The following is a 14,116-nucleotide window of genomic DNA, read 5'->3' as shown; positions in this document are numbered from 1 at the left end:
ACCACCCATGATCATTACTACCACCCATCATAATCACTACACATTATCATCACCAACCATCATCATTACCACCCTTCATAATCATCACCCATCATCATCACCACCATCCATTATCAAGAAACATCATCATCACCACCCATCATAAATTAACAAACACACACAGCTACAAACATAGATATGTAACCTTACACAGACATCGATAACAGACACACACAAATAAACAATCTCATTAACAACTTAATTATAAAAATCCCATATTACTACTGCCAGGATAGGTGCACACAGACACATCCTTTATTCAATTATAGTTTACATGGAACTCAAATTCACACTTAGTACAACCACCTCACTCATTTAAATATAACTACAGATCAAAAACTCTAACAAAAACCTGAATTTAAAAGTAAATAAACCAATGGGATGGTGTTTATATGCTTGAAATGTAATTAATGAAATGCAAGTTAATAATTCCAATTAAACAAAAAATAACTACGAACAAATATGAAACCTGAGGCCTAGGTATATGCCAGGCCTGATGGCCAGGCATCGCTTCAGTCCTCGCCGCAGTAACGGCGACATCAAAGACAGCACAAAGCGAGGGGGCAAATGTTTAACGTCGAACAGAGGGCTCTGCTGTTTCCGGTGACGCACACCACCCGCACTGCACCACGTGGTGCGCCCGCCAAGCGCGTGGGGGCGGAGCCTCGCTATAGTGACGTCACCTCTGTTACGTCATAGCCACGCCTCCACCCGCAGTCGAGAGGAATGCGCACGAGTGAGCAGCAGCCGAAGAAGCCTTTGCAGAGCGAATCGTCAACGAGGTGAGCGTCCCTATGGGAACCTCATTTGCCAGTAAAAATATGATAATTGTTTTTTTTTACCCCTCTATCTGGCAACAAAACTGACACCTTTTTACAGTGCGCCTTTTGGCGTCATCAGGTCCAACCCATGTGAGACTAGGCTCTAAGGAAAGCTGTCTCGGGTGTGGACCAATCAACTTCAAGGACAGTGCACATTATCAGAGTCATGTTCTTTTGTTTGTATTATGACTGCAGTTATTGCGGTCTATGCAAACATGACCCCTTGTAAAAAGGCCCTCCAACATCAAACAGAAACGACTTCTTCACCACAAAACATGGACAGACAACGCAAGTGGGCTGACATCTTGGAGGACTATGATGGTAAGTCCCAAATACCTGCAGCACTTGGTTTTAATGCAGAGGAGGCAGCTCCCTGATTAATTATTTTTAGTAGACGTGGCTTGGTGGTGAGGGGAAGAGGTAACGGTCAAGTGTGCAGACAGCATGGATTTAGAACCGAGTTTCAGCCATATTGGTTTAAATTGGGGTCTCAACTTTATGAAATTGATGATCTCAACATCCTTACAAAAATATTACTTGCAAAGTTTTACTGTCATGTAACTAATGTTTCTCAACAGCAGGTCATGTTATGTGTTAAGAGGTAAATACAGGGATCTCAGAATTAGTTGCGTGAATATCCACGTGCTTCGTTCTCTAAGACATTACTCGTCCTTTGAATTAATTTTGTTTTCCGTAGCCCGGGAGTCATGGCGCCAGTCGACCACGTGGGGGGACATTATGGATGAAGTGGACCCTTTCCCAGGCCAAAGCTATGAAAATCGTTCCCCAAAGGTGTGTATGGGGTCTATGGGAGTCAAACACCACATTCTCTCCACACTCCCTTACCATTGCACCAAAACATCACTACACCTCACATCACCACACAATCTCTTTACATCACCACCAACTCAATACAATATACTCTTAGGTTTTTTCGGTAAAGTTACGTATGTGACTCTTTCTTAGGTTTTTTTCGGTAAAGTCACAAACGTGAGTATGAATCCTTGCTGTCACGAAAGCTTCAATTCGAGAATCAATACAATATCATAGAGCCTCATAAAGCGTCAATACCATCACAAGTCACCGTCTCTCCAGAACATTCCACAATTTCACCTCTCTATATCACAACACCATCTCCCAACACCATCACTCCATCTCTCCACCATCACGTCATGCCACATCCCACTCGTGCAGGCAAATGAAGTCGCCATTCATTACCAATGAAGACAGAATGATATCATGCAATCTCATGAATTATGTCTGTGAGCTGATTGGAAGTTGCCATTCCAGTTGCCCATTATGGGTGCTACAATAAAATTTGTCCAGATTATGGGCATCCAGATCTTTACAATAGAACATTCTGTGGAAACTATTGCCCCTGATGATTGTTGCCAACAATGGCCATGAAATCGTTGTAGACTATCACTGCATTAAGTGCGTGTATTGATGTTGTGAGAATATGAGGATGTAACATGTATTTTGATAACATTAGGTGATGGTGTATATTCATACGTGTGCTAGCATGTTTGCATGAGTTAATGTGCATGTTTGCATCCGTACATAGATGTGCCAGTATGCATTTTTGTTTGTATATGTGCCCGTCCATGTTTGTGTGCCTGCGAGAATGGATTTTGTCCTGAGTGTGCATGTCTAAATGGTCATGTGCTTATCTTCGCGTGAACAGAGGAGCATTGGGGAGGTGAAGAACTTCAGCGGAGTGAAGCGTCTCCAGGGGGACAAGCACCTTGCGAAGGAGAAATGCACAATGGAAGAGACGCGCCCCAATGAGGTGAAGCACCTCGCCAAGTTGAAGCACCAAACGGAGCAGAAGTGCCTTCGAAACAAAATCCTCAACGACGTGAAACGCGTCATGGAAAAGCGCCTCCTTGAAGAAACGCGCTTCATGGAGAAGAAGCGCATTCGCGAGGTGAAGCGTCTCAAGGAGAAGCATCTGGAGGAAGAGAAGCGCCTCATAGATGTGAAGCGGGTCAAGGAAGAGAAGCGCCTCATGGAGGAGAAGCGGGTGGAAGAAGAGAAGCGCCTTGTCGAGGAGCAGCGCCTCATTGAGGTGCAGCGGGTCGAGGAAGAGAAGCGCCTCATGGAGGAGAATCGCCTCTTTGAGGTGAAGCGTCTCATAGAGCTGAAGCGACTTGAGGAGAGGCGCTTTCGCAAGGTGAAGCTCCTCGAGGAGAAACGTCTCATGCAGGAGAAGCGCCTCGTTGAGGTGAAGCGTCAAGAGGAGGAGGAGGAGCACTTGATGGAGGAGAAGCGTCTTGTGGAGCTAAAGCGCCTCGAGGAGGAGGAGCGCCTCGCCAAGATCGAGCGACAATGGCTCCAGACCGATACCACCAGCAGCAGCACCACCACTACCACTGCCACCGCCACCACCGCTACCACCGCCGCCACCGCCGCCACCACCGCCACCGCCACCACGTCCTCCAATTCTGTGTGCGGCCCAATAGCTCCGAGCTTTGGAGAAGAGGGCTTCCAAGAAGATAAAGCAAACTCCGGAGTCGCTGAGCCACGGTAAACTACTCTGCGTGTGCGCCCTGTGTGTTTATTAAATCCTTTATATTAAGTTCGCTTGCTTGCGTGCTTGCATGCTTGCTTGCTTGCTTACGACCGTGCAAATCTTTCGGTCGTTTTTGAACCCACTTCCCGTGATCCAATCGAGCTGACATTTTGCACACAGACTCGTTGTGCGAGACAATTATTGTTCGTGAAATTTTTTTTCCAAAATTTTACACTGTTTAGGGAAAACAAATTAAATATTTAATTACCAATTGGCTAATACTGGCAGGCAATCATCTGACCCATAGGTGGCAGCCATCTCAAGCCAGAGGACGAGAGGACTCTATAACCGCCACGCATATAAAGATTTATAGTGAAAAACTTTGTTTTTACGGGTTATACTTATTTTTGTTATTTATTTCCATGCTTCTCACGCAGCATCAGCCTTACTCGGTCTCAAGACTTTTTTTCAGGAGGATCCTGCAAAGTTTGCTCGTATTTTGCGACAAAGTTGCTACTGTTTGCGATCCAAATTGAACGATTTGCATTGCTTGTGTGGGTTCAGTAACAGGGAGAAAGCTGCAGAACCTTCCCAGAACAGGTGGCTGCATAATCCACACGGAGAATGTGGCCAAACGTGGAAATCAAACCCAGGTCAATGTTGCTGTGACGCACAGGTGCTCAAGCCCTGTCGCGCTCTCAAAATTCACAGACACTGCAAACCCCACCTGTACATTCCGCTATACTGAGGACAGATTTATTTTTCATAACTGGTTTCTGGGTTAGACCACGTAAAAAAAGTGGGCATATCTTCACCATGTAACCCTCCATCCACCGTGAGATTTTCGCTGTCTATCGCCTGTTTCCAGGCCAGGTGCCAAGTCGCTTTGTAATGCACAGCGACATCTACCACTGAGAGGGGTGTCCAATTTAAAACGCGATGAGATGAGAGATGCGAGAGGCTCATCGCATGCAATGCGCACTCTGAGATGTCTTCGACGTAAAGGGATGTGGCTCTCTCGACCACAAATCACTGACGGACACTTTTTTTAAAATCGTGGATGTGTTGAAGCGGCCAAATGGTCGTGCACTCATTCTTCACCGCTTACAGTTCAGATCTTGCTTCCCGCCCTGGCTATGATTGCTGCTGCATTGACCACACAGATCCACACCCATTCCGACACAGTGGACGTGCAGGATCTCTATCGATGCCATTTGAAATGCTTAGGACATTATGTGCAAGGGGTCAATTAGAATATACATATAGAAACATGTCAATCTAGAGTTGAAGTTTTCGTGATTACAGGGATCCATACTCTTTGGTTATATCGGTAAATTCACGTAGTTATAAAATAACATTAATTAAATTAAATCACGACGTTTTGATGGCCATGTCGTTATTGCAAGAAAGTTTCTTGCTGTGGTTTTCCCACCTGATGATGATTGCTTGTGTTGCAATCGAAACGTTGTGATTTAATTTATTTTATTTTATACCTACGTGACTTTACCGAAAAAAAACACAAAAAATGTCACTTAAAATTATTCAGCTAAATTTGCACAGCAACGCCACCCACAACTGTGAAAATACGGCAGTCTGTGTGAGACACAGCTGCACCTATCTCAAGGATAGCCTGGCGCCATGAGAATGACAGTACCAATACTAAGCACACTCACTGGCCATGTCGTTATTGCGGTTTCTATTCAGCTCGATTAATCCGCCACACATTCCACCCACGGACGATGGGAAGATGGCGATGTCTGCCGTAGCAGCAAGGTGGAACGGTGTCGTGTTTGACAGACAACCATCACAGTTTTACCATGTCTAGTGGTGTTCTCCCTGTTACAGGTTGAGTCACAAACCGCACCTCTCCATAACAAAGGCTCAGCCTTTGTTGAGCATTCTATTCTTAGTCTTAAGCCTCACCTTACCATATTAATAAAAGTATGCGGCCCTTGCCCCACCACCTTCTCCAACCATTATATAAACGAAGTGGTAGCTTCTGCAATCTCTCATTTACTTGATACAGCTGTCGTGGCTGTGACGGTACCACCTGAAGACGGAAGCTTGTGTTGCCTCCGAAACGTCGTGATTTTAATTTTTTATGTTATTTTATTTTACTTTTTAATGTTTTTTACCTACGTGACTTTACCGAAAAACCTAAGAATATGAATCATTGCAGTCACGAAAGCTTCAAATCTAGAACGGTGTCGTGTTGTCTCTTCACAGATCTGAGCCAGCGCAGCCCTCCTACTCACTCGTCCAGGCCTTTGAAGCGAAGACAGAGGTTATGGAGAAGGAAGAGGTGAAGGAGATGATGGAGGATGAGGTAGAGACAGAGGAGGAGAAATCGGAGGAAGAGAAGGCAAAGGAGGACGAGATTGTGATGGTGACAATGGAGGAGAACACGGAGGGAGAACAGAAAGACAATACGGAGATGGAGGACGAGGAGACAACAAAGGATGAACAGATGGTCGTGGTGGAGGACATGGAGACGACGGACAAAGGGGAAACAATGGTGGTGGAGGAGGAAGAGAAGACGGTGGTGGAGATGGTGGATCCGGAAGTTGAAGAGGAGATGAATGAGGAAGAGATGGTGCTAGCGGAGGAGAAGAAGATGGAGAAGATGGAGGTGGCGCAGGAAGAGGAGGAGGTAGAGGAGAAGATGGTGGCGGAGGATGAAGAAGAGGGGATGGAGGAGGATGAGACGGAGGAGCAAACGGAAGAGGTGCAGGTGGAGATGCACGAAAAGAAGAGGAAGCGAGGGGGCCTCGCTCGCGTGGCGAGAGCGATCGCCTCACTCCTCCGCCGCGTGCTGCTTTGTGGTGGCAGGTCCACCGCCCAGTAGGGGTGGTGGCGGTGGTCGTGCTTCGGTGCCAACCGTGACCACTATCCCCACACTACCCGTCCACCCCGTGATACTCGCTACACACACCACACGGGTCCCCAGAGAGACGGTGCCACTGGGACCACAGCTGGGGAATGAAGCTGAGCAGCAGATGCCAGGACTACAGCGGAGAATGACTGCTTCCAGGAGACCTCACATCACACACACACACGGGACTATGCCTTTAGCATAGCCGGCCCCACACTGGGCCCCTTCCATGCTGGTTTTCATCCAGGCAGTCCTCATGGGATGACCTTGCCATGGTTTCCAGGACATGGTCGTATTAGCATTTTATTGTGCTTGAATGTATGTTATGTGCAAATGCACATCATTAGTCGTAAATGCGAGGGAGGGGTTAAGAGGTGCACGTTTAATCCAGTGTTAACATTTATTTTAGCATCATATTTAAGGACACTGTTGTTGATAAGAATTCGTCTGGACGTGGCACGTGCCTTGTTCTACTCGATCAACCAAATTTAGTACAATGTTGGTCATACAGGAGTTTGATTTCATTCATGAGTAGTATTCACAGAGCCCCGATGACACTAACCTACCTAAAGTTATGGTTAAACAAAGTAATCTTGAGTGACTTAATTCTCAGCTCAGACATGATCATCGCAATTATTTCCAAAGACGTGTGGGGTCCTGCGAGAGCAGGTCCCGACTACAAACAGCTGGGCAGCAGAATCGGAAGTAGCTGCGTCGCCCTCGAAATGTGATGTTGCTGCTGTTGTTGTCGCTGCTGTTGTTGCTGTTGTTGCTTCTGTTGCTGTGATACACGCAGGGAGGTGGTGTTCCGTGATGGGATGACGCCTTTGATTAAAGCCTCTGATCAAACTCACCCGATTGACGCCCTTGATCGTCGCATTTGATCAACTGATATTGCATACTCTCACATGTTAAGCTCTATCATAGTGAAACATAATATTATAACCTATGAACTACAACCTATCCATTGTAACGCTGTAAAAAAATATTACCTATTGGGTATCACTCCCTTGTCGAGAAAGCCGCTCTCTTCCTTTTCTAAAGTTACATGCTAATTTCTCTGCATTCACTTTAAATCGAGGACAAAGTTTTTCCATTTATTCAAAATAAGCGCACAATTACACACTGAGATGCACTTACATATTCATGCATGAAGCACAATGGGCACATTACCCTTCGGTATGTTAATAGACATGCGGATTGTGCATTCCAAAATTAACTTTCGAATGCAAATATCCTGAAAGACAAAGGATTGGATCCTAGGGGGGGGAGTTATAAGTCGGCTCAGAAGCAGAGCTCAATGCCATTTCGAGAGGGAACTTGATGAGGTTGGACGCTCGACTCGTCGCTCTGCTGATCGCCCTTCAACCGCGAGACAACGCATCCTGGCGAGCACAATTGCTGTGTCGACGGTTAGGCGACTTTGCATCGGGAGAGTTCGTGGCGACATCTTCAGACGGGTTACAGACATCGATATATCGTGAATCTCCAAGTAAGTGTCTATTTTAGCGCATGAACTCTTAAACGTGTTCGTCGTCAAATTTACGCGATTTTTTTGCGTCTCGGTTAAACGCGAGTGTCGTTCTTGTTTTAGCAGTTAACAAAATCCAAAACTCAACGCGAAACATCCCTGCGGCCGATAGCGTTCTCGATAACACCGCTGCTGATACTACGCTCACATGGAGCAGAGACGCTCTCCACAGCCCCACGCACACGGAGGCAAGAAGCCATTCAATTGCTCTGTGTGTGGGAAGTCCTTTTCACAGCCATCACATCTTCAGAGACACCAGAGAACACACACGGGCGAAAAACCATTCCTGTGTTCTGTGTGTGGGATAGCATTTTCACTTTCAGAAAACTGCCAACGCCATCAGAAAACTCACACGGGCGAGAAGCCATTCCTATGCCATGTGTGTGGGAAGACATTTGCACAGTCATCACATCTTCAGAGTCATCAGAGAACACACACGGGCGAGAAGCCATTCCTGTGCCCTGTGTGTGAGAAGACATTTGCAGACTCATCAACTCTTCAAACTCATCAGAGAACACACACGGGCGAGAAGCCATTCCTGTGCCCTGTGTGTGGGAAGACATTTGCACACTCATCAACTCTTCAAACTCATCAGAGAACACACACGGGCGAGAAGCCATTCCTGTGCCCTGTGTGTGGGAAGGCATTTTCACAGTCGTCAACTCTTAACAGGCATCAGAAGGTCCACAATGATAGGAAACTGAAATCAAAAGCTGAAATTCAAGGTGCTGCAATGAGTCCTGAAGATAATTCCACCTTCGATCCCATGCAGTTGGATCCCGAGAGATGGCTGGATGTAATGGAGTGGCTCGAGGATCAAACCGAGAGCTCGGGTGACTGAAATATAATGTTGCATGCGGTTATACCTTTTAAGCCGTATCGAGTACTTTTGTGTGTAATTTTGACCATTTTAGTTTTACAGTTTTTTTGAGAGTTTAATGACGTGCACAGTGGTGGTTTGTAATGTTATCGGATGACTTGCCGAAGTGGTGTGATGAGCACTGGTTGTGAGAGGGTTCAATTGTAGTCGTTAAGTGTTCATGTTGAGCTAAAGTTGGAATGCGTCTGGAGGTACATCTTTACTCAACATTTTAAACGTTTTTTTTCAAGTATATAGCTTTTTTTTCTTGGTTCTTTCGGTAAAGTCACGTAGAAGGGAAGTAATAAAATAATAAAAATAAAACATAATAAAATTATTCTCACGACGTTTCGGCCACAACGCAAGCAGCTAATTTTATTATGTTTTATTTTTATTATTTTATTACTTCCCTTCTATGTGACTTTACCGAAAGAACCAAGAAGATGAATCCCTGCAGTCACGAAAGCTTTAAATCGAAAAGTAAATAGCTTTTTTTGATTGGTATTAATCGACTTTAGATATCCGATTTCAGGATGTACATTGATGACGCGTTCGTTGGATATATGGCCTTGACTTCAACATAGACGCACAGGAAATCATGGGGAATGATACTTTAACGCTTTGGCATTCCTGGAACGGAAATGGTTTGCATTGTACTGGAAATGTGTGAACATAGGACATAATAAATATTCCCTTCGAGTTTTGACGTAAAAATTATTGCAGATGAATAAAAACGTATTTTTAACAAATGTTTGTCAGTTCTTTATTTAATAATGTTCCTAGCAAAAACATGTTAAGCGAGTTTCAGGTGGAGTATCTCCGTCACACAAGTGTGCCCTTAACCGGCAGCATCTTGGCTGTCTACCCGATTAACACGTGTTCCTTGAGGGGAAAGTTCCCCGTAGTTAATCGTTCATCAACGTACCAGTCCCTAATCCCGAAGTATGTCGGGGATAAACTGTACTTTATAACATGTAAACTGTAATACTATAAACTATAACACTAAACATTAAACGATTATAAACTAGTGTTTTAATTTATAACCATATAAACGGAGCGAAGGTATTATAATATCTTTAGAAGCATTAGAATCGGTGTGGTCGTATTAGAATCACACTCTGCTCATATGTATGTATGGTCTACGTGCAAGGATCGGATAAAAAAAATTAAATTACAACACGGTCGTATTACAATCACGATTTTCACTGCTAGATGAAGGTCTCGTCTCAATGTCATCGAATAGCAAAAGACGGAATATTATTATATTAATACTTAGAAAAACACCACTGTCACATGACAAATTCTCAAACTGCAACATTCAAGTGACAAAACAACAAAAAAAGCCTAAAAAAAGAACAACAATGGACAAATCCAAAAAAGCAGTCATCACACGCATGTTAGTATCTGTTAGAAGAAGACAACACCTAGCACCTTCAACTATACACATTGTACAGCCCCAAAGAGCCAACTCGTAAATGTAGCGGTATATGACAGCCTTCGAACTACTTACTTTCGTTCTCGATTAATGAAGACATTCTTAGCAAATACTATCGCTTTCGCTCGTATTTACTGGTTTATAATCGTTTAATGTTTAGTGTTATCGTTTATAGTATTACAGTTGACATGTTATAGAGTACAGTTTATCCCCGACATACTTAGGGAATTAGGGACTGGTACGTTGATGAGCGATTAACTACGGGGACCTTTCCCCTCAAGGAACACGTGTTAATCGCGTAGACAGCCAAGATGCTGCACACTTGTGTGACGGAGATCCTCCACCTGACATTATCTTAACATGTTTTTGCTAGGAACATTATAAAATCAAGAACGGACAAACATTTGTTAAAAATAAGTTTTTATTCATCTGCAATCCTTTAACGTCAAAACTCGAAGGGAATATTTATTATGTCCTATGTTCACACATTTCCAGGACAATGCAAACCATTTACGTTCCAGGAATACCAAAGCGTTAAAGTATCATTCCCCATCATTTCCTTATTAGTTCACCACATTTATTCACTGTGCGTCTATGTTGCAGTCAAGGCCATATATCCAATGAACGCATCATCAATGTACATCCTGAAATCGGCTATCTAAAGTCGATTAATAGCAATCAAAAAATGCTATTTCTTCGACGAAAAAAACGTTTAAAATGTTGAGAAAAGATATACCTACAGAGGCATTCCAACTTTAGCTCAACTGGAACACTTAACGACTACAATTGAACCCTCTCACAACCAGTGCTCATCACACCACTTCGGCAAGTATTCCGATAACATTACAAACCACCACTGTGCACGTCATTAAACTCTCAAAAAAACTGTAAAACTAAAATGGTCAAAATTACACACAAAAGTACTCGATACGGCTTAATAGGTATAGCCACATGACATAATATTTTTTCAGTCACCCCGAGCTCTCTGGTTGACCCTCGAGCCACTCCATTACATCCAGCCATCTCTCGGGATCCAACTGCATGGGATCGAAGATGGAAACTTCTTCAGGACTCATTGCAGCACCTTGAATTTCAGCTTTTGATTTCAGTTTTCTATCATTGTGGACCTTCTGATGTCTGTTCCTGGTTGATGAGTGTGCAAATTTCTTCCCACACACAGAGCACAGGAATGGCTTCTCGCCCGTGTGTGTTCTCTGATGAGTTTGAAGAGTTGATGAGTCTGCAAATGTCTTCCCACACACAGGGCACAGGAATGGCTTCTCGCCCGTGTGTGTTCTCTGGTGTCTCTGAAGATGTGATAGCCATGAAAATGTCTTCCCACACACAGAGCAATTGAATGGCTTGTTGCATCCATGTGCGTGGGGCTGTGGAGAGCGTCTCTGGTCCATGTGAGTGTAGTAACAGCAGCGCTGTTATCGAGTCAAAAGTACGCTATCGGCCGCAAGGATGTTTATTTTGTTAACTGCTAAAACAAGAACGACACTCGCGTCTAACCCTAGACGCAAAAAATCCCGTAAATGTGACCAGAAACACGTTTAAAAGTTTATCCACGAAAATAGACACTTACTTGGAGATTAACGGTATATCGATGTCTGGAACCCGTTTGAAGATATCGCTACGAACTCTCCCGACACAAAGTCGCCTAACTGTCGACACAGCAATTGTGCTCGCCAGGCTGCGTCGAGCGTTCCAACCTCATCAAGTTCCCTCTCGAAATGGCATTGAGCTCTGCTTCTGAGCCGCCTTATAACTCCCTCCCTAGGATCCAATCCTTTGTCTTTCAGGAAATTTGCATTCGAGTGTTAATTTTGGAAGGTACAATCCGCATGTCTATTAACATACCGAAGGGTATTGTGCCCATTGTGCTTCATGCATGAATATGTAAGTGCATCTCAGTGTGTAATTATGCGCTTATTTTGAATAAATGGAAAAACACGTTCCCCATGCCCTCCATTGTCCTCGATTTAAAGTGAATGCAGCCCCGTGGCGTTGCCAAAAATCGCCGAGCTTCGGGAGTGAGCAAATACAGACGCGTAGTGACCACACTTGCAATACAATAACTCTAACATCAATAACCAAAATCCGATCCGGTACATGGTCTCCGCTTGGTCTGGTTTGTATTCGTCATAACTCCGGAGACTAGCAGTCGCCGCCCGCTTCGCGCTTCGCGGGCGGCGACTGCTAGTCTCGAGTTTCAGGTGAAGCATCTCCGTCACACAAGTCTAACCTTAACAGGCATCATGGTGGCTGTCTCCCAATTAACATGTGTGGTTCAGGAGGGGATGGTCCCTATTATGAATCGATTCACAACGTTACGGTCCCTGATCATCAAGTATACAGGGATCCCTGTACGCTATGACACGTGAACTGTAACACTATAAACAACTAGCAGTCGCCGCCCGCTTCGCGTGCGGTGTGTATATGCTTGGTGGGTGGGGAGTTGAAAGTGGCTGGACACAATAAACATGTTTTGGTGATTGTTTTATGTTTATTTTTGTGAGGTTATATGAATTTTTATGAGACGCTCAATCGACAATATTAAAGAATGCAACTTATTCAAATATAGAATGCAACTTATTGAAATATCTGGCGATACACGATATTCTTCGTGTACACTCCGTCTTCCTCCTCGTCGTCAGGTCCCTCAATAAGCGCCTTGATGTTGGATCTTGCCGTGACTCGCGATAGTGCCACGTACAGTTGGCTGTGCGAGAAGCATGGCGTTGGTAGATATAATCCCAGGATGTGAACAGTTTGCCCTTGCGCCTTGTTGATGGTCATCGCGAAGGCTGGGACAATGGGGAACTGTTTGTGCCGAAGTCGAAATGGGAAGTCTTTTGTGTCCAATTCGCGGCGGATATGGTTGTTCTCAAGCACCGAGTCCAAGACCAAGTGTGGGTACTCGGAAAACTGCGGGAGGTCGTCAAAGTCTGACAAAGCGATCCCACCTGCCGTTAGGAACTCGTGGAGGCTGTGAAGGGTCTTGAACTTTACCATTTCTTTTATTTTCTTTGATGCTGCTAATCCTGCATAATGCACGGGCATAAGTAGTACTAATCACATACCTGCATTTCCCATATCCCCTCCCTTTGATGCTGCTAATCCTGCATAATGCACGGGTATAAGTAGTACTAGTCACGTACCTGCATTTCCCATATCCCCTCCCTTTGATGCTGCTAATCCTGCATAATGCACGGGCATAAGTAGTACTAATCACATACCTGCATTTCCCATAAATATGCTAAATTCGTCTTGATATGCAAATTATTTTGTCAAGGCGCCCTTTCCCCCCCTTCCAACCCAGCTTATATATATGCTCCAAGCACGTGTGCTGTTTCATTCAGACGCTGTCGTCTCGGCAGACCTGGTTTTCATCTGAGGACGGCTGCTTGCGTTGTGGCCAAAACGTCGTGAGAATTATTTTATTATGCTTTATTTTTATTATTTTATTACTTCCCTTCTACGTGACTTTACCGAAAGAACCAAGATGATTTACCATTTCTTCTTTGTTGGTCAGCTGGCGGTACTGGTAGTCGTAATCGCGAGCCAATTCGTCGTAGAATTTATCCCAGAGAGCCTTCGTATCTTCTGGCATGGAATACAGCAGAATCGTAGCGAAGAGTTGACGAAGCTGGTACGGCATCTGAAAGAGCGAGGCTTCTTCCAGACACGCAACCCATTCGCGATCGCTCTCAAGGTAGCCTGCTCGCATTGCTGCTTCCAGCGGTTTGTTTTGTTTTATTTTATTCGTAACGCACCATCCATATGCGCTCCACCATCCACCATGCCCTTGCATCGCAAAGACACAGCTCCGGTGTGCGTCAGCGTGTGTGCCATCCACAGTGACATTGGTCAGCAATTGCACCGTTCCGATCGCACACAGGTTGGCCCCTGCATCCTCCGTCTGTATGTACACACACAGACAGATGCGCTATGGGGCCACCTATTTTTTTCTTATATTAAAATGTATTTTGTTGGTGTTTTTACGTTTACGTATTCCCATTGTGGGTGTTTTACGCATGCATC

General features: G+C 44.7%; 1 protein-coding gene across 1 annotated transcript in view; it reads left to right on the top strand.

The window, feature by feature from the left end:
• LOC144737839 (uncharacterized) overlaps positions 1-12,275 on the top strand; it is a 75,977-nt gene extending 63,702 nt beyond the window's left edge. Inside the window, exons 16-17 of the mRNA XM_078620713.1 lie at positions 7,948-8,457; positions 12,234-12,275. Coding sequence (XP_078476839.1) covers positions 7,948-8,457; positions 12,234-12,275 — 552 coding nt within the window. The remainder of the gene's footprint in view (positions 1-7,947; positions 8,458-12,233) is intronic.
• The last annotated feature ends 1,841 nt before the right edge of the window (positions 12,276-14,116 follow it).

This window comes from Lampetra planeri, chromosome 74 (genome assembly GCF_965212315.1).
Source record: "Lampetra planeri chromosome 74, kcLamPlan1.2.h2, whole genome shotgun sequence".
Classification (NCBI taxonomy): Eukaryota; Metazoa; Chordata; class Hyperoartia; order Petromyzontiformes; family Petromyzontidae; genus Lampetra; species Lampetra planeri.
Note: the sequence above shows the minus strand (reverse complement) of the source record. Positions and strands in the feature narration are given on the sequence as shown.